The sequence below is a fragment of the Chiloscyllium plagiosum genome, unplaced genomic scaffold (assembly GCF_037043375.1).
Source record: "Chiloscyllium plagiosum isolate Xiang-an unplaced genomic scaffold, Cpla_swu_hap1 HiC_scaffold_25, whole genome shotgun sequence".
In the NCBI taxonomy this organism is placed as follows: domain Eukaryota; kingdom Metazoa; phylum Chordata; class Chondrichthyes; order Orectolobiformes; family Hemiscylliidae; genus Chiloscyllium; species Chiloscyllium plagiosum.
In genome coordinates this window covers 27,868,053-27,888,976 of record NW_028270163.1, presented here as the reverse complement: position 1 = coordinate 27,888,976, position 20,924 = coordinate 27,868,053, and the positions used below count along the sequence as shown (strand labels likewise).

Below are 20,924 nucleotides of genomic sequence, written 5' to 3'. Positions count from 1 at the left end.
GAGTTACTCCCCCATGCACCTCATTTCTGGAATTCAACTGTTCTGTCAGTGTTTGGACAATTCTGCATTGAAATCTGGAGCTGGGTGTGTGTTCCTGGATGAATGCCAACTCACCAATGGTGAGCAGGTTATTGCTGAATAAATGCCATTTGACAGTACTATTAACACCACCTATCATCAATTTGCTAATGATTGAAATAGACTGTTGGGGTGACCATTGTTGACAGTGTAGAAGTCTTCTTTTGTTTTATGTAGAGACTATACCTAGGCAACTGTTCATATTGTTCAATTGATGCTGATGTCATAAATCGGCTAGAATTACCCGATGAGGCATTTGGTGAGCTCAGAAGCACAGGTCTTCAGTGCCATCATTGGAATGTTGCCAAAATTAAGAAGAGAGGCAGAATTACCCAGGAGAACCTTGAATTTAGAGTGTTGCTTTCTCCATGGCTACTCCTGTGCAAGTTAGAGCCTTTTTGCTGACTTACCGATCAGCACCCCTTCCTCCTGTAGTCTAAGCTTGTTGCAAATATGATGAGTGCATGATGAAAACCTTCAGCATCATGTCTCACTTTTCAGCAAAAATCAATGATCAGACCATATAAATGCTTCAATTTATCCATTCTCTGACTGTGGAACGGTGTTAGATCAGCATATGCCCAGATTTGTACATCTTCAACCCATGGAATTTCTGTGCAGCGTGTCTGCGCTACATCATCAAGATCACAGTTTTTGTTCCAATTACAGTTTGAAGATTTTCATTTCCTGTCCCCACTATGAAGTCACCCGAATATTTGGTGCATTTTTCTCCCCCCCCCGGTGATGAGTTGATTCCTAAACAAAGTCAGTCAATCTTGCAAAGTTGACAGTAAAGAACACACGCATTGGACAAGTCACTTGACCTTAGAACAGACTTGAATGCCCAACTATTTTGTAAAGATCCAGTTGTGCACAGTGTGTATAGTTAAGGAATGCAGTTGGGTTTGGGATGCAGTTTCTGACACATATAGAACAGGCTTTTCAACAGAGAATGCTTTCAGGCTTTGCAAGATCTAAAACAGAGCAAAGTCACCACAACTATAGAGCTATTAGATTAGAATCCAAAAACTTAATTGTGCTACTTACTGGAATTGTGTCTTTTAAAGTTCAAAGTAGTATGCAAAACTGAAAGAGAAAGACTGACTACTAGGTGACTGGACATTATTCAAAGATGGGTTTCTGTTCATATTTAAATATGGCCTGAACACTGCATTGCCAAAAATACCTGCTCAGGGATTTCAAAATTGGGGAAACTGATCATTCATTTGTGTGAACCTTCTCTGCAAAGCGAGTTTGGCCAACAGCTTGCAAAGCTTTTTTGGTCATTCCAGCTACTAGTGCTTAGCCTCTTCTCAAATGAAAAACATTTCCATGCACATCATTTTCTTTTAATTCAAAGTCTAACACACGAGTGATAGATGCTAGAGTAGTACCATGTCAAGCTTGTGAAGATATAATCTCATGGGTCAAGAAGCTTTTACAAAACAATTGTCTTAAATATCCATGCAGAGAAACTATCCAATTAAAATCATGTAACAATCGTCTCAAAAAGATGATACACAAAGGATTACAACTTTGAACTATTACAAGCATTGGCATCATTGTGTAATTTTTTTGAATGTTTGGAATTTATCAACCTTTGAGGAAAAGTAACCAGAAATCAAGAAAACCCATTACATTATCCCACAAATGTAACAAGTCACCCAGTAATTTGTGTCTCAATTTTTATGCATTACAGTTCTTTGCTCAGGCTTGTCTTTATGGCTATAACTACATATGTTTAAGGACAGTGCAATGGTTCAAAACAAAAACATTTAAAAAGGTGTTTGCAAAATTAGTTAATAATAAAAATTCCTGCCACAAACATCTCCCCAGACAGACCAACCACTTTGTTTGACGTTTAGGGTTTGATTTAGAATTGTAACTTGGGGCAGGTGCACGCACTTCCATCTGCCTGAAGCATGCATGTGCAGTCATGTTCTTTTACATCCATGTGTTGGATCAGAAATGCGCTCACTCTAGTCCTATTACAATACCTTACACAACCACTTTAATATGTTTAAGTGTCTTTAATGTAATCAAATGCTGCAAAATACTCAAAACAAAAGATGTGAACAAACTGTTACCAAGCCCAAGGAGAGAACCAGAGACAAGAAAAGAGAGAGAAGTTAAAAGATAAAGTTTCAGAGCTTTGCAGTTAGACAGGGCACCTTAAGAAGAAGTGGACAATTAGAGTTGCAGACAGTGAACACATGCTTCTTGCCACACCATTCTCTATGTGAAATGCCTTTATCATGAGCTGTTTAACTATCTGCCTCAAATGTTGAGGATATTTGGCTTCCATTCCCACGCCTTGGAGAAACTGGTGATGTTTTCCTGAAAACACATTCTGTTCTAACGTGGTTTAAAATGATTTTTTTTTTGGCCATGGAGTAGTTTTGTCCAACCAGCGATGATTAATGTACTTTGTAATATTGTATTATACACCAGTCATGTTAAAATCATGGGACTGAGTTCAACAAAACAAAACACAACAAAATTCTGCAGTTAGATCTAGTCAGCATAACCATAGGAAAACAAATTGTACAAAATAGATGGCTACAAAGCTTTCCTCCAAGTGCGTGAGAATATAGCAATCGTTATTCTGAGTTTGCATATAGTTATGATATTAAGTGCAATTACACTAGAATACTTATTTGCCATTGTGGAATGAAATGGTCTGGGTAGGGGGGTGGGGGTGAGGAAGCTGCAAAAGTGGCTTCAGCAATAAAATTTGGGCAACTTTTAAGAGATGCAACCAAAGTGCTTGAAGAATTCAACATGAATATTTTAATTTAACATGTGGCAGTACTCACAGTGGATAATATACCTCATTTCAAGTTCAGAAATCTCAAACTTTTAGTTCAAAGCTGATCCTGCCCAGAGCTAAAACTTGTGCAACCATATCATTTTACTTCTAAACAGAACATCATTCAAACTTTATCCAACAAACTGCAAGAAAATATTTTATTAGGAAAATCTTCTGTTTACAGATATCATTGAACTAAATTAAGCATTTACTGCAGTTCATGTACTTGAGCAAATCTAATTGTCCTTTTCTTTATATGTGAACAAAAGATGAAGACTGTTTCCTTCAGAAGATATCTTTTGAATTATTTATTAACCATCAGCAAATCTTAGGATTCCTGCTGAATCACAAAAGACTTGTGCTACAGTTGAGCCATTTAAAAAGAAATGTCAAAAATAAAAGGAATCCAAAAGAAACTATTGTGTGTCCAAGCAGCAACTGATTTATAAGAAGGTCTAGATAAGGTTATTGGCCAGACCAAGCCCCCTCAAAACACGTCAAGGAGATAGCCTAGACTCTAATGTTTCCTTATTTTAAAGGCAAGTGCCAGGCATTGCATTTGGATGTAATTTGATTGGTTAAACTACCAGGCTTGAAGCAAAACATACTTTATTTATTCACTATAATTAAAGTACAGGCAAAATAAAATAATTGACTTGACTAACAATTAAAATACTTAATGAAATAAAGTTAACTACTATATAACTGTTCCAATACAGTAACATCCCATAAAGCACCCCCTTGGTAAAGGCAAATTCAGTAAAATAAATTATCTCACATGCAATTCTAGCTGCAGGAAGAAAACCCAAGCTCTTAGCTGTGGTAAAGAGAGCAAGGGATGTAGCAGCTTTCACAACTTAACCCCACCCATTCAGGCTGCTTCTACTGAATCAACTTTTTAAAAAAAACCAAGGTCTCACAAGCTGTTTAATTCATTGGCTTGAAGCATGATTGCTCAGCACCTGTCTTAACATCTCTTCATAATTAAATAAAAGGACAAAATACACCTCTTAAAGCCACAGTATTATCACAATAAAGATATGCATTGTGTGCAGGATGGTCCCATGATATTTACAAAGTTGCTGCCCTTTGGTCACCATTAATATGCCAGAGAAACAGGACAAGGAGGAGAACCGTGTTGGGCAGGGAACAAAAAACAGAAGGGACTGAGAAAGAGATAAAGGATTGAACTTCATGTGTAAATGTCCTCAAATGTAGAAAACTAGAACAGAAAATTTCTGTTTTCTAAGAAACTGCCTTAATATCCAATTGTAGGTCACCAAACATATTTCCAAACAAAATTTTTACAGCTATCATCTTATATTAATACTAATCTTCCAATAAAATAATTTAAATGGGTCAAGTAAATTAACCTCGGTCCAAAACAAACATATTGCAACTAAAAAGTCAGTTAAAACAATACAGGAGCTTTATTTGACAATGACAAGCACTCGGAGGCTGGGTACATTGCCGTGTTCAGTCAGGACCCAACAATTACTCAGAATGAGTGAATACAAGTTCTACAACCACATAAAATAAAAAGGATTGGAGTTGTCCCTTCCAATAATTTGTAATACTAAAATTTCATGTGTTCAGCAGTTTCCTTGAGATTCTAATCCTAAAACACAAGAGCAGTTATCACAAAGCTAGTAATTTTATACAAGCAGTACAAGATATCTGATGTTGACAATTTGCAAAGAAAAAAGGTAAAAGGACAATTAAATCAGAGATAAAAGGTAAGACAGTCAATGTATTTCTATGGAGCCTGGAACAGATCATTCATGAAGGAAATATTTGCTGGAGATAATGAATGGTTTAATCAGTAAGGTCTATTGATGAGATTCAATACTGATTAACTCAAAAAGAACTAGAGTGTGCAGTACGGAGGACAAATAGTATATAATAGAAAGATCACCAATGTCATCATAATCTCCTCAACTACCTCCTTCAGAACTTTGGAGCATAGTCTGATCTGAGTGATTTATCCACATTTCGACTTTTCAGCTTCCCCACAACCTTCTTAATGATGGCCACTACACTCCTCTCTGTCCCCAACTCTCTTGATGTACTGCAATGCGACTTGTGTATTAGGCTTCAGGGCGGAAGGCAATCTATAGGTAGATATAAGATGAGAAGGGAAAAGTTTAAGGAGGAAGCATATAAAGAAGTTTTTTTTTAAAGAAAACAGGGTGTTAAGTGCCTGGATCTTGCTACTGTATCTACCTCCCCTGGCAATAATGTTTAAGATGTGTTTACACAAATATGATCAGACAGGGAACAAAAGGATACAGACCATGTGAAAGCAGAAGAGATTAGTTTAGAATGGTATTATGGCTGCTATAGACATGGTGGGCCAAAGGGCCTGTTCCTGTTCTATATTGCTCTATGTTCTATTCAGTTCCTTCACCTTTTATTTGTTCCCCAATACTACTTCTCCAGCCTCATTTTCTAGAGGTTCAATGTCCACTGTTGCCTCTCTCTTACCTTTAAATGTATCTAAAAACAAAACAACATGCAAACTTTTTATATTATTAGCTAGCTTACTCCCATATTTAATCTTCTCTCCCCTCATTACTTTCAATTGTCCTCTGCTGGTTTTTAGAAGGTTTCTCAATTCTCCGGCTTCCCACTAATTTTCACCACATTGTAAACTTTGTTTTTTTTATACACTGTCCCAGACTTCCCATGTGAACCATGGCTTTCTCATCCTCCCTTCTCTTCTTTCTTGGGATGAATTTCTGCTGTGCCTCTCGAATTAATCTCAGAAATTCCGGTCATTGCTACTCCACCATCTTCCCTGCTGGGCTCCCTTTCCATTCAACCCTGGCCAGCTCCTCCATCATGTCTTTGTAGTTACAGTTACTCAATTGTAATACTGCTCCATCGGATTCCAGCTTCTCCCTCTCAAATGGGTGAATTCTGGTCCTTGAGTTTCTAAGTTATGGAGGTTGAAAATATTACTTAAGTCCTCTCTGGTTTGGTGGCAGGATACGACACATGGATCTAAATCGGAGAAGGTGAGGACTGCAGATGCTGGAGATCAGAGTCGAAGAGTGTGGTGCTGGAAAAGCATAGCCGGTCAGGCAGCATCCAAGGAGGAGAGTCGAGGTTTCGAGCATAAGCCCTTCATCAGGAATGTGGATCTAAATAGCCTACTATTTAATCTACATTTTTGGGACCGGGAGCAAAAAAAATACATTTTGTCTGCTTTGTAAATAAAATGAGCATTTAACTCAAACTATAAGCTGATGCATTTTAATAACCATACAATTTACTAGAAATTTGACAACAAATCAACTTGCTATTTAATGGACACTGTAGATTTTTTTGGAAGACATCTCAATTATTTGAAACCAGAATATCTTTTTAAAAAATCATTAATGTAATACGAGTGTGATGACCTGCCTTCTTGGCCTTTTACAAATCCAGTCAAGTGTAGGTCCAAAGGGAGTTCCAGGATTTTGACCCAGTAACAGAAATGGAAATATATTTCCAAATCATAATGGTGAATAGCTCGAAGGAGAACTTGCGGTGCTGAAGTTTCCATGTAACTGTTGCTCGTGCTTCTAAATGACAGTTACCAATTTGTTGTCTAAGGAGCCTTGGGAAATTTCTACTGTGCATAGTACATGCAGCTACTGTGTGTTGGTCATGGTGGGAGTCAATGTATGGGGATAAGGTAACAATCAACAAGGCTGCTTTGTTTTGGACAGTATCAGTTTTGAGTATTGTTAGAACTCACTTACAGGAAAACGAAGGGTAGTCCATCACATTCCTGTCTTGTGCCTTGTAGGTGGTGAACAGATGTTTGGGAGTCAGGATTTGAGTTATTCACTGCAGAATACCTTGCCTCTGACCTACTCTTTTTCTACAGTACCTATAAAGCTAGTCCAGTTCAGTTTTAGGTCAATCGTAACTCCCAAAATGTTAAGAGTTGAGAGTGCAGTGACGGTAATGCCATTGACTGTCAAGGGTTGATCATTAAATTCTCTCTGGTTGGAGGTGGTCATTGTCTGGGACTTGTGTGGCACAAATCTTACATTCCACTTATCAGTGCAAGCCAGTTTATTGTCCAGGTCTTGCTGTATATAGATATGGACTACTTAGCTATCTGAGGGATTGCAAATAACTCTGAATATTGTGTGATCATCACTGAACATTCCCACTCTGACTTTACAATGGAGTAAAGTCATTGATGAAGCAGCTGAAGATGTTTAGGCCTGGGATACTACCTTGACAATCTCTTGCAGAGATTAATTGAAATGGAGAGGATTAACCCCCAACAAACACAATCACCTTCCTCTGTGCTAAACATGACGACAGACAGACAGACAGACAGACAGACAGACAGACAGACAGACAGACAATCTCCCTCAAACTGCAGGGTGAATTTTGGTCCTTAACTCAGTTCTAATTCACTCCAATTTTGTGAGCGCTTCCTGATGCCACACTCGGTCACACAGGACCTTGATATCAAGGGCTGTCACTCTCACCTCACCCTACAAAGTTTGCTTTAGATCCTATTCAAAAACAGCCACATCACAAATCCGTTTCGAGCTGTATAAATAAAACTACACAAGGCCATCACCAAAATACGTATGAAGCAACATTATGAATACAAGAGATAAAATACAAAATTTCATTCTACATCACTTCCTAAATTGTGCTGGCTTATTATAGATAATGGATTAGAAATTTAATTGCCACCCTATTTATTTGCCTCCAATTTTTTTGCGAGATAGAAGTGTTGGGAGGGGCTGGGGTGCACAAAAAAAAAATGAACATTCCCTTTGAGTTCCAAATGAGCTTGGCAGTTATTCAGTTTGTTGTACCTACCTCATTTGTTGAATATGAGCAAGCAGGGATCCCAAGCTATTTCCTATATTTTCATATTACTGCAGCCTCTGCACTCAGCAAGCAGAAAGAACAACTTTGTTCAGATACCAAATACTACAATTTGACTTACACTTTTTAAAGGCAATCTGTTCTTTTAAAACAATACCTGCATTAAAAATTAATGAAGTTTAGATGATGAGAAACTAAATCCCAGTTTTAATAAATCAGGCCAGAACCCCTCAAAACATGTCAAGAATGTAGCCCAGACCCTAACTTTGCTAGTTGTTTTAAGCAGGTGTAAAGTGGATATTCCAGGAGGGATGCAGCTGGTCGACCAACTTAGTTTTAAAAACAGAATTTACTTACAAGATTACTGAATGAAACACAAAAAAATGAAAACAGAATACTTAATCAATTATCCTACCCAAAACCCAACAGATCATCCCAACTTAATGATGCTGTTCCAAATACTGCAACAATCCCCATGAACACTCCTTGGCCCAAAAAGGTAAAATCAACCACAAGCTCTTGCAGAATAGAAGACACAGAGAGAGTACCAGCTTGGACCTCCTTCTGAGTCCAGCAGCTTTTCCACATTACTGCTAAAAAAACCCACAAACCAGAGCAAAGCTGAGCTAGGAGAACTGACCGCATGCCATTCATCGCACAAGTGTTTTTCTTTAAAACTTGAAAGCCTCTGTCTGATACAGTATCAGTTAACTATTATCAAATTGGCCCGAAAACTCTTCAACCTCCAGACTTTGCAGACTCTGTCATTTACAACCTCTCTGGGGGGAAAAACAAACAAGAATTGTATAACCTTATCAAAAAAGCAGCTCTGTCACAGAATGCAGAAGCAGGGTCCTGAATGTCATGGATTTGACACTTGCGGTATTAACGGTGGAGCTGTGCCAAGGTTTGGTAGTGGGGGTCAAATCTCATTCTCAGCAGCAAATAGCAACGTATGATCAGGAAATTCACTCAAAAATCTGTTCCTGAGGATCCAGAAGCAGTGCCACGAGAAATCTAATGACCTCATGTAGATGGTCAACAACATCACCACTAATCAAGTTAGTCATCCCTGAAACTCAAGATTCATGCTATACAAAGGAACTCTACTTCACAAATCAGGACTACCAATTCTACAAAAAAAAACATATTTACCTCTCACTGCCTTCATGTACTGCCACAGCTGAATACTTGGATGCAAAGCATAATGCAACAACTACAAACATTTTGCCCTCTCATGAGACTGGATGGCACGTGTAGGGTGCCAGCAGAACAAAATTGGCAGAGATCTAGAATCCTCACATCTCCTTGGGTCTGGGAGGAAGTGATTCTCAGTATCATAGGGTTGGCTGCAACAGAGTCTTATGTAATCAAGCCTTGCTGAGGAGGATGACTTGTTCCTGCCTTTTGCCCTTTCTCACCTCTCCGTTCACCATTATTCAGCTAAAGGCATGGTGCTCAAGCTAAATGCGCATAACTGAAGGAATGGCAGATAGCAAAAATTATTCTCATTTCAAGCATGCAAGCTTTAAGAATGAAATTCTCTTCAGGACAAATGAAATTCAGAGAAAAAAAAAATCAGATTTTAGAAAATCAAACTTATGTTAAAAGGTCAATTTCAGGATATACTGTACAGGCTCAAATTCAGGCCACATCAGTTACCAGGTGTAATGATTAACCCATTTATAGGCAGATGTCCACACAAATGGGATTTCACCAAAACTAACTCAAATGAAAGGATAACAGAATCGTTCAACACCTCCACACTTATCAAATCCTTCAGGCAAGCTCTCTGGAGGAACATAAAAATTACATAATTGATGGATAACTCTAAGAGTGAAGCAAGTGCAATGCAACAGTAGCAGGCTAGCAATACCTGCAATTGACTGACTCCAGAACAACTATCATAGCTGTCAATAACATGGAGGTGCAGCTTATCTCACTCACGAAGACAGCTCATAAATTTCATAAAAATGCTGCAAACAATCTTCTAGGAGGAAGATATTGGATTACATTTTAGCCCAGTCACTTAAAGCAGTGGTTTCCAACCTTTTTAAGCACACAAGTTCACTCCCTGAATTTATGCCTGACTCAGGATCCACCCCAAAGAAAATAATGTTATTTCTAGTGCTGTATAAATCCAAAACCAAATATATATTATTATTTAGTTTGTCCTTAACTCACCGGTGTCTCAGTGTGACACCTGTGGCTACACATTACTTGCCAGTGTCAGTGAGACTGTAGCTTGAGACTGCTAGCCATAGGTCTCCATGAGGTGGTGATATTGTTTTATATTTTTCTGTTTACGAGACTCACAAAAATTCATCCCATGATCTGACTTTCAGCTCGATACAAATATTGCGCAATAATTATCTCCATATTGACTCCACTTTGTGGGGGATTTGGTAGTCAACCCACTTATATCTACTAGAAAGAATGAACGCAAGACAAACATGATGATTGGTTCCATCACATTGAATTCTTGAATTCTCTTGCTAACTACCTCAATTGTGCACTAGATAATTTGAGAGAAATAGTTTTCCTTGGGCTTTGATAAGTTTCCAGTATTTTTCCAGACGCGAGAAAAAATTGAATTTTTATTGTAAATTGGGAGGAACACATTTCTATTTAAACACATTCACATCACTGATCATAGCTGCCAATTCTCTGTCCTATCCCTGCAGTTCACAGTTCAGCTCATTTGGTTTAATATTATTTCAACAAGAAACGCAAATCAAGCAGCACCCCATTGTCAGACTGTTCACTGCATACTTCATTGCTTAAATTTTTTTTTAAAAAAGTGACAATTTCAGGCATGAAATCTAAAAATACTTACAGGACCTTCCCTCAACTTAGCCACTTCATATTGGCATGGAGGATTATGCCAGACAACAATACACATCCAACCATGATAACCGACTGCACACTGCAGAGTGAAGTTACACCAAATCATCATAACTGTATAAGACTTAAATATGGTCATGTTGCACGTTCACTAGGATGTTATTTGAATGTACAGAGATAATATCTACATACATTCCTGCATATACTTATGGGAGAATATTTCTTTTTTTTTTAAAAAATGGGAGAGTGTACTATTTAGATTCTAAACTAGAAATACATGTACCTTTAAGACTGAGATGTGATGTTGGTGCGTAAAAGGCACCCACCTGACCTTCAGCCACACTGTGCTCTCAGTGGCAGCATGTTATGCAGAACAGACTGGAGGGGATGAATTGCCTACTCTTGCTCCAAGCTCATATGTCTAAATAGTATGCAGTAACATTAGTAACAGAACGGAGTCTGCGTATCTAATATGATATAATAGATGGTGGTGTGAATTGTTTGTGTTGTTTATAAAAAGACACCAGTCTCAAAAATCCATGTCACTGTGATATATTAGATTAGATTAGATTAGATTAGATTACTTACAGTGTGGAAACAGGCCCTTCGGCCCAACAAGTCCACACCGACCCGCCGAAGCGCAACCCACCCATACCCCTACATTTACCCCTTTAACCAAACACTACAGGCAATTTAGCATGGCCAATTCACCTGACCCGCACATCTTTGGACTGTGGGAGGAAACCGGAGCACCCGGAGGAAACCCACGCAGACACGGGGAGAACGTGCAAACTCCACACAGTCAGTCGCCTGAGTCGGGAATTGAACCCGGGTCTCTGGCACTGTGAGGCAGCAGTGCTAACCACTGTGCCCACCGTGCCGCCCACTAATTATGTTCATCCATATTATGTGGCTGAACATAATTAAAACCACAAAACACATCAGTAGTGAGCTACCTTCTTGAACCATGGCAGTCTGTACAGTGAAGGTAATCTCACAATGCTATTAGAGAGTATATTTTACCCAACAATAAAAGGAATGATAATATGTATCCATGTTAACTTACTGTCTGACTTTAATGTTGTGATATTTCCATTCACCCACAACTGTTCACTTTGTATTTCCAGATGATAAAATATTTTGAATTTGGGAAGTCTAATTGAACTTTGCATTGCGTCAATGATACAGCCAACAGTGACAGTGTCCCAAGGTGGAGTGTTATAGACCAGGCCAGACTCTCTAAAAGCATTTCAAGAAAGTAGCCTAGCCCCTAACTTTGCAAGTTGTTTTAAGCAGGTGTACAGTGGATATTCCAGGAGAGATGCAGCTAGCCCAACCAGTGGGTAATCCAAAATGGAAGACAGGAAAACCTTCTGGCCGTAACAGCGACTCCTTTTTGAAGTATTTTAGGTGGAGACAAATCGTGAAATTCACAACTAATCTTGGAGGAACCAGCTTGGGAGAGGTCACTGCACAGCAAAGAAACAGATAAATGGATATTTTAAGCATGGCCTTACAATAAGTCTGCAATAGTGAGTAGTTCTTTCTTGATTCTATGTTTTATTGAGATATGTCTCTGGATTAAACAAAATATAGCCATAAGTATTAATTTAACCTGGAACAGTGTTTATAGAGGAATAAGACAGTGCAACTTTGTGTCTGTAAATTAAAAAGCAGAAATGGCTTTTCGTAGAATGATATGCTCGTCCTGTCAAATGTGGGAGTTTATGGCTTACAGAGGATTAGATGGGCAATAAATGTCATTGGTTGTGAATCCCATTCAATTGAATGGATCAATTGGAGAGACAGTTAGAGGCAATGAGGAATTTACAAGAGTAAGGGGATGTGATGGATGGCAGTTAGAGGAAGAGAGAAAAGTCACAGATAAAGTCACATCAATGGGTTAACTCCAGGAAAGGTAAGAGAAGTAGTCAGTTGGTGTAGGAGTCTTCTGTGGCTATCCCCATTTCAAAAAAAGTATGCTGTTTTGGAAAATATAGGGGGTGATGGAGTCACAGGGGAATGTAACACAAACAGTCAAGTTTCTGGCATTGAGACTGGCTCTAATGCAATGAGGGGTACGTGGGCGTCCAAGAGATTGATTGTGTTAGGGGACTCTCGAGTCAGAGGCACAGATAGATGTTTCTGTGGCTAGCAGTGAAAAATCAGAATGGTGTGTTGCTTCCCTGGTGCCAGGTTCAAGAGTGTCTCAGAGGGGGTGCAGAATGTTCTCAAGGGTGAGAGGGGCCAGCAGGAGGTCATTGTCTACATTGGAACCAACAACAAAGGAAGGGAAAAGGTTGAGATTCTGAAGAGAGATTACAGAGAGTTAGGCAGGAATTTAAAATAAAAGAGATCCTCGAGAGTAGAAATATCTGGATTACTCCTGATGCTACTAGCTAGTGAGGGCAAGAATAGGAGGATAGAGCAGATGAATGTATGGCCGAGGAGCTGGTGTATAGGAGAACGATTTACATTTTTCGATCACTGGAATCTCTTTTGGGGTAGAAGTGACCTGTACAAGAAGGATGGATTGCACCTAAATTGGAAGGGGACTAACATACTGGCAGGGAGATTTGCTAGATCTGCTCGGGAGGATTTAAACCAGTAAGGTGGGGCAGGGGGTGGTGGAGGGTGAGACCTAGAGAGATAGTGAAGAAGGAGATCAATCGGAGACTGGTACAGTTGAGAACAAAGCCGAGTCAAACAAACAAAAACAAACAAACGTCAGGGAAGGCAGGGGCAAAGCAGAAAACAAGGCAGGACTGATAAGTTAACCTGTATTTATTTCAATGCAAGAGGCCTAACAGGGAAGGCAGATGAACTCAGGGCATGGTTAGGGACATGGGACTGGGATATCATAGCAATTACAGAAACAAGGCTCAGGGATGAACAGGACCAGTAGCTTAATGTTCCAGGATATAAATGCTACAGGAAGGATAGAAAGGGAGGCAAGAGAGGAGAGGGAGTGGCATTTTTGATAAGGGATAACATTACAGCTGTACTGAGGGAGGATATTCCCAGAAATACATCCAGGAAGGTTATTTGGGTGGAACTGAGAAATAAGAAAGGGATGATCACCTTATTGGGATTGTATTATAGATCCCCTAATAATCAGAGGGAAATTGAGAAACAAATTTGTAAGGAGATCTCAGTTATAAGAATATGGTGGTTATGGTAGGGGATTTTTAACTTGCCAAACATAGACTGGGACTGCCATAGTGTTAATTTGTGAAGTGTGTACAAGACAATTTTCTGATTCAGTATGTGGATGTACCTACTGGAGAAGATGCTAAATTTGACTTACTCTTGGGAAATAAGGCAGGGCAGATTACTGAGGTGTCAGTGGGGGAGCACTTTGAGCCAGCGACCATAATTCTATTAGTTTTAAAATAGTGATGGAAAAGCAAAGATCTAAAAGTTGAAGTTTTAAATTGGAAAAAGGCCAACTGATGGCATTATGCAAGAACTTTCGAAAGCTGATTGGGGGCAGATGTTTGCAGGTAAAGGGACGGTTGGAAAATGGGAAGCCTTCAGAAATGAGATAACAAGAGTCCAAAGAAAGTATATTCCTGTTAGGGTGAAAGGAAAGACTGGTAGGTATAGGGAATGCTGGATGACTAAAGAAGTTGATGACTTGGTTAGGAAAAAGAAGGAAACATATGTCAGGTGTAGACAGGATAGATTGAGTGAATCCTTGGAAGAATATAAAGGTAGTAGGAGTATACATGAGAGAAATCAGGAGGGAAAAAAGGGGACACGAGATAGCTTTGGCAAATAGGTTTAAGGAGAATCCAAAGGGTTTTCACAAATACATTAAAGGACAAAAGGGTAACTAGGGAGAGCATAGGGGCCCTCAAAGATCAACAAGGCGGCCTTTGTGTGGAGCCACAGGAGATGGAGCAGATACTAAACGAGTATTTTGCATTAGTATTTGCTGTGGAAAAGGACATGGAAGATATTGAATGTAGGGAAATAGATGGTGACATCTTAAAATGTCCATATACAGAGGACAAAGTGTTGGATGTCTTGAAACACAAAAGTGGATAAATCCCCAGGATCTGATCAGGTGTACCCGAGAACTCTGTGGGAAGCTAGGAAAATAATTGCTGGGCCTCTTGCTGAGATATTGTATCATCGATGATCACAGGTGAGGTGCTGGAAGACTGGAGGTTGGCTAACGTGGTGCCACTGTTTATGAAGGGTGGTATGGACAAGCCAGGGAACTATAAACCAGTGAGCCTGACATTAGTAGTGGGCAAGTTGTTGGAGGGAATCCTGAGGGACAGGATGTACATTTATTTGGAAAGGCAAGGACTGATTAGGGATAGTCAACATGGCTTTGTGCATGGGAAATCATGTCTCACAAACATGACAAAAGATTGACGAGGGCAGAACGGTACATGTGATTTATATGGACTTCAGTAAGGTGTTCAACAAGGTTCTCCATGGGAGTCTGATTAACAAGGTTAGATCTCATGGAATACAGGGAGAACTATCCATTTGGATACAGAACTGGCTCAAAGGTAAAAGACAGAGGGTGGTGGTGGAGGGTTGTTTTTCAGAATGGAGGCCTGTGACCAGTGGAGTGCCACAAGGTTCGGTGCTGGGTCCACTACTTTTCATCATTTATATACATGATTTGGATGGGAGCATAAAAGTATAGTTAGTCAATTTGCAGATGACACCAAAATTGGAGGTGTAGTGGACAGCGAAGGAGGTTACCTCAGATTACAACGGGGCCAATGGGCTGAGAAGATGGGAGATGCTGCATTTTGGGATAGCAAATCTTAGCAGGACTTATACACTTAAAGATAAAGGTCCTAGGGAGTGTTGCTGAACAAAGAGACCTTGGTGTGCAGGTTCATAGCTCCTTGAAAGGATAGCAAAGGTGGCATTTGGTACGCTTTCCTTTATCAGTCAGTCAGAGTACTGAGTACAGGGGTTGGGGGTCATGTTGCGGCTGGACAGGACATTGGTTAGGCCACTGTTGGAATATTGTGTGCAATTCTGGTCTCCTTCCTATCGGAAAGATGTTGTGAAACTTGAAAGGATTCAGAAAAGATTTACAAGGATGTTACCAGGGTCGGAGGATTTGAGCTATAGGGAGAGGCTGAACAGGCCGGAACTGTTTCCCCTTGAATGTCAGAAGCTGAGGGGTGACCTTATAGAGGTTTATAAAATCATGAGGGGCATGGATAGGATAATATACAAAGTCTTCTACCTGGGGTTGGAGAGAGTCCAGAACTAGTGGACATAGGTTTAGGGTGAGGGGGAAAAGATATAAAATAGACCTAAGGGGCAACGTTTTCACGCAGTTGGTGGTACGTGTATGGAATGAGCTGCCAGAGGAAGTGGTGGAGGCTAGTACAATTGCAATATTTAAAAAAAAAACATCAGGATGTGGATGTAGGTTTGCTCACTGAACTGGAAGGTTAATTTACAGACGTTTTGTCACCCTACTAGGTAATATCTTCAGTGGGCTTCAGGCAAAGCACTGCTGATAATTCCTGCTTTCTATTTGTGTGTTTGGGTTTCTCTGGATTAGTGATGTCACTTACTGTGAAGTTACTTCCTGTTCTTTTTTCTCAGCAATTGGTAGTTGGGGTCTAACTCAATGTGTTTGTTGTTAGAGTTCCAGTTGAAATATCATGCTTTGAGGACACGCACGAGAATTCCTAGAAGCATGGCATTGCAACTGGAACTCTATCAACAAACACATTGAGTTCGACCCCATCTACCACCCCGAGGAAAAAGAGAACAGGAAGTGACTTCACCAACCCAAAGAAACCCAAACATATAAATAGAAAGCAGGAATTATCAGCAGTGCTTTGTCCGAGGCCCACTGAAGATGTTACCTAGTCGGGTGACGAAACATCTGGAAATGAACCTTCCAACTCAGCGAGCAAACCTATATCCAGAACCTCACCCTGAGCTACAAATCTTCTCAAAACTTGCATCTGGTTGGGTATATGAATAGGAAGGGTTTAGAGGGATATTGGCTGGCTGCTGGCAGGTGGGACTAGATGGGTTGGGATATCTGCTCGGCATGGACAAGTTGGACCACAGGGTCTGATTCTGTGCTGTACATCTGTGACTCTTTGATTTAGTTTTAAAGAAAACAGAATTGCTTTGCAAGATTACTAAATTAAAACACTAACCAAAGAACCAAATACTGAATAACGTAACCTCTCTGAAAACCCTGCAGATTATCCCAACTTAATTATCCTGTCCCAAATACTTGCAACAATCCTCATCAACACCCTTGGGGAAAAAAAAAGGTAAAATCAAACACAGGGTCTTATACTAGAGAAAGAGAGAGAGATGTCAGCGAGATTCAGCATGGAACACCTTCTATGTGGCTGTTTCTTGGATTAGCAGCCTCCAAGTGACTGACTTTCTCAGTGTACAGCCAGACTGCTGAAACCAAACCAAACCAGACCAAACCAGAGACTAGCTGATCTGGGAGAATTGGCCACACCCCTTTCATTGGACAAATGTTTTTATTGAAAAACGCATTCTCAAGTAGTTAAGTCTAGCCTTTTCAGAATCACTGTTTTTACAACCTCCCGGGGAAAATATAAAGCCAATGACAGCATAACCTTGTTAAAGCAGCAGCTTTGTCACAGGACAGAGTGCATGGGGTGCCAATCAAGTGGTGTGCTTTGATTCAAATGCTATTGAGCTTCTAGTCTTGTTTGAGATGCTGTCTTTCAGGTTAGTGGAGAATATATTCCTTTTTGGCAATGTTTTTAGATTTCAGAGGGAGGCCTTAGGAGAGTCACAGGCTACGGAATTCTCAGCCTGTGACCTGTTCCTGCAGCAATTATGTAGCCACTTCAGATATTGTTCAAATAAAAATAGAACTTGATATGAATAGACCTGGTTTAATTGTAGGTGTGATTTCCAATTGAAGTAAAACATATTCATATGGTAATTTTATTAAATGATGAATGTTAGGCTCTAATTTTATTATCTTGTACAAAAAGGGAAATAAAACAATGACAGTTAAAATTCAATATTGAAATCAACAGATGGTGTGTCTATCAAACATATGGTTCAATTTTTCTTCAGTGAAATAATAGGCAGAAAAGATATCTTTCACCCAATATAACCAAAAACCTCTCCCCTTAAAATTTTCTCTTACCGTGAAGGCAATTTCTCTTCCTTGGAATGGTGCTATGATGCCAAAAACTCATTCAGCACCTTCACCATAATGCCATTCTTTTATGGGAGGGACCAGCAACGAGTTCTATGACTATGGATGAAATCACAGCTCTCAACACAGATTCACTTTCTAGTTTGAGATTGCGATAGATGGCAATCAGAAATGGGAAGTGTGGTACTCTGAACTACCCCTGTATTTTCCTAGCTGAGGAATTCTAGTGCCAAGTGTGAGGTTTAGTATTTTCTGTTCACAGAACAGCTGGATTACATAAAAATTAAATTCAAAACTAACTTGACACATCCAAGCCATATATACACGATGGAAAGATATATTATGTTGTTTTCTCATTCAGCAATGATTAAACTTTGAATGTGCTTGTTAAACTATAGAAAGACCCTTCCAATTGTATCCCGACTTCCTGGGATAGGTTTTAACAGAAAGAAATATTGCATTGAATCTAACTCACATGTAGGTAGATCTCTTGGGGGAAAAGTATTTGAGAAATAAAAGAGGACTTGTCTGATCAAGTTCTCAAGAGCTTGTTGTAAAAGAGAGCAGATAATTGTGAGCCTGTGTGAGTAGGAGCCAGCAACAGTCAACAAATTTGAAAAATGTCAACTCCAAATATTAATGGTGTCTGGTCTCAAGAGACTTCACTTTAGCCTTATTGCAGACTCCACATTTTGACAAGTAATATCTTAAGTACAATTCAAATTATTGAGATAATTCTTTCAAATAGAAAACTTAAGGCCTTTCTTTTTGTAACAGAAATGCAACATTGTCACAACAGTCTGTTGAAAACTGCCAATGCATGTATTGTACATGTTTCGTCTTTCACCTGCCAAAACTAGAACCCAGACTAGATGAGGAATTTTGATATATTCCAAGCCTTATATTTGTAGCTGGCTGCCAAATTATAATTGCATTACGTCTCCCTGGCAAACAATTAAGGATATCAAAGCCAATACGTGCCTTGGAATACCTTTAAAGTTACAAAAGTAAAATAAGTTTGATTTGCTGTAAAATAACTTTTCATTTGATATGCTACAGTGGAACAAAGAGCATTATCTATATATACTTATACACAAACACGTCTGTGATATTAAAGAACATGGGTTTGTTGCAGAACCTAAATATTGGGCAAGATGACAAAATTTATACTTCAAGACAACAGTGACCTTTAAGTTTCACTCAAAAAATTTAAAACAGGAAGGCTATTAAAGAGAAAAGAACTTTAAATAACCCAAATTGCATAAATGCAGAAAGGTTTCTTTATGGAGGGAGAGGTTGCAGGGGAGATGGTATAAGAGTCCATAAAATATTGGGATAACATAAACCAAAAATTGGCTCAAAAGCAAACTTTTGGAATTAATTAAAATATCTAGAGAACAGTTGAATATCCAAAAGGTAAAACGGAAAGCACAATAAGTTTAAAGTATCAAACTGATTGTACAACCTAAGAAATCCATGCTTCAGATTTATGTGGCAAGAGTACAGAATGTGTCAAATAAACAAAAAAACACCTATAAAGAGTTGTTCAGGTAGTACAACTAGTATTTTTTGGAAGATGAAATGTAATAAATTTCACCAGAGATCAGAAACACAGTCAGACATTCCAAAAGAGCTGATTAAAATAAGAGAAACAGAAAGTGGGGAATGTGTTTCATGTTACATACGCATATTCAGAAAGCTGTCTGGAATGCATTAAATGTTTATATCAAAAAAAAACCTGATGTTACTGTAAGAGCAGGGTGCAGCCCCAATCCTGTCTGAACAGCTACAAGAAAAAAACCAAAGCTCGAAAAGCAGCAAATGCACTGCCTTAGGAAAACAAAGTAGAACAAATCTGTCAAACTCTACCAATGAGTGTTCTTACTAAAATGACATCTTGCTTCCTTTATTTACTTAACAAAACAAATTTACAACTGTGGAAATATACATTTTGGCTCAGATCAATGTACTGCTAGACAGCTGCTACATAGTTGTTTAAAAAAGCTCCATACTCAAACTGGAATGGGCATGATAATGTTAACAGACTTTACAATTAGTCATCAAAGGCCAAACGGAAAACTGATATGAATGTTTAGTCATTACCTATTTTAGTTAAATTTTTACAGAGTTTTTTTGTCCATTCATTTTGTATGGTAGAAGTAAACTACTGTTAAACTTATGTTTATGGATCCCACAATAACTAACTCACTTTTTAATTATTTTCAAAGTTAAAAACCAAGGAGAAACTTCCTATGACTCATTTATGTTGCCAGAAAAGTGACTAAAAATTCACATGATAGTTTTAAAATAGATCATCTCCCTGATCAAAATGTCTTGTACATAAAGACAAAAGATTTTTGGAAAGACTCACCTGCAAAAGAAGATTTCTTCATGACTGGCTTCTTAATTGCATAGAAAGAGCACTCTTTCGGAGCAGGTTAAGCTACTTCCACAATTTTCAATAATTAAAAGTATCCAATAGCACAGAGAGCTAACTTGGCTTCACAGAACTTCATTCAAAGAACCAGCAAGTTGAGCTTCCTTGCGCACACAGTCCAACTACTCATGAAACACTCCCATTAATTAGTACACACCTTTCCTAATCAGATGAACTTAGACATCTTTGGCTTTGCCCAACTAAGCAAAATAAAGCAGGGAAAATCACAGAACTGATTTGTTCATAAGCATGAATTTCTTTTAACTCTTAGTAGTAGTTATATATTTAATAAAAGTTGGAAGATCTATGTATTTATTTCATATCATTTTAAGTACTTCAAAAAGAAAAACCAACATTTATCGTGTGTAAAAAAAAAAGCACCCTCCCTAGTTTGTCCATATGGTGCAGCTCATTGACTATAGTTAAATAGATTATTGGAGAAATTTGCAGTTCAAAGTTCATTTCAGCTCCCATCTGAATCTTCAAACCAATAATATAAACTATTTCACATTCAAATACCTAGTATTTGGAAAATAAAGGTCAGTTAGTTAGACAATTGGTTTGTAACAGAGGGTGATAATAACGGCATGAAAATTCCCACAGTGGCTCAGGTTACCATTAAGATCTGTCTTTCTCAACCTCTCCCCTTGCCTGAACTGTGGTGATCTTCAAGTTAAACCACCTCCACTAATCATCTCTCTCATTAAAGCACAGCCCTCTGGGGCAGTGATGACTTTGCCTACCTTTTAATG

The 20,924-nt window shown here is 38.8% G+C and overlaps 1 protein-coding gene across 2 annotated transcripts in view; it reads right to left on the bottom strand.

Annotated features, from left to right (window-relative positions):
- Window positions 1–20,275, bottom strand: part of LOC122562098 (neuronal-specific septin-3-like) — a 290,456-nt gene extending 270,181 nt beyond the window's left edge. Inside the window, exon 1 of one of the 2 annotated variants that reach the window (XM_043714621.2) lies at window positions 20,107–20,275. In XM_043714621.2, the coding sequence (XP_043570556.1) occupies window positions 20,107–20,128 (22 nt within the window). In that variant the 5' untranslated portion in view covers window positions 20,129–20,275. The remainder of the gene's footprint in view (window positions 1–20,106) is intronic. The other variant, XM_043714623.2, reaches the window with a different exon arrangement.
- Window positions 20,276–20,924: the final 649 nt, after the last annotated feature.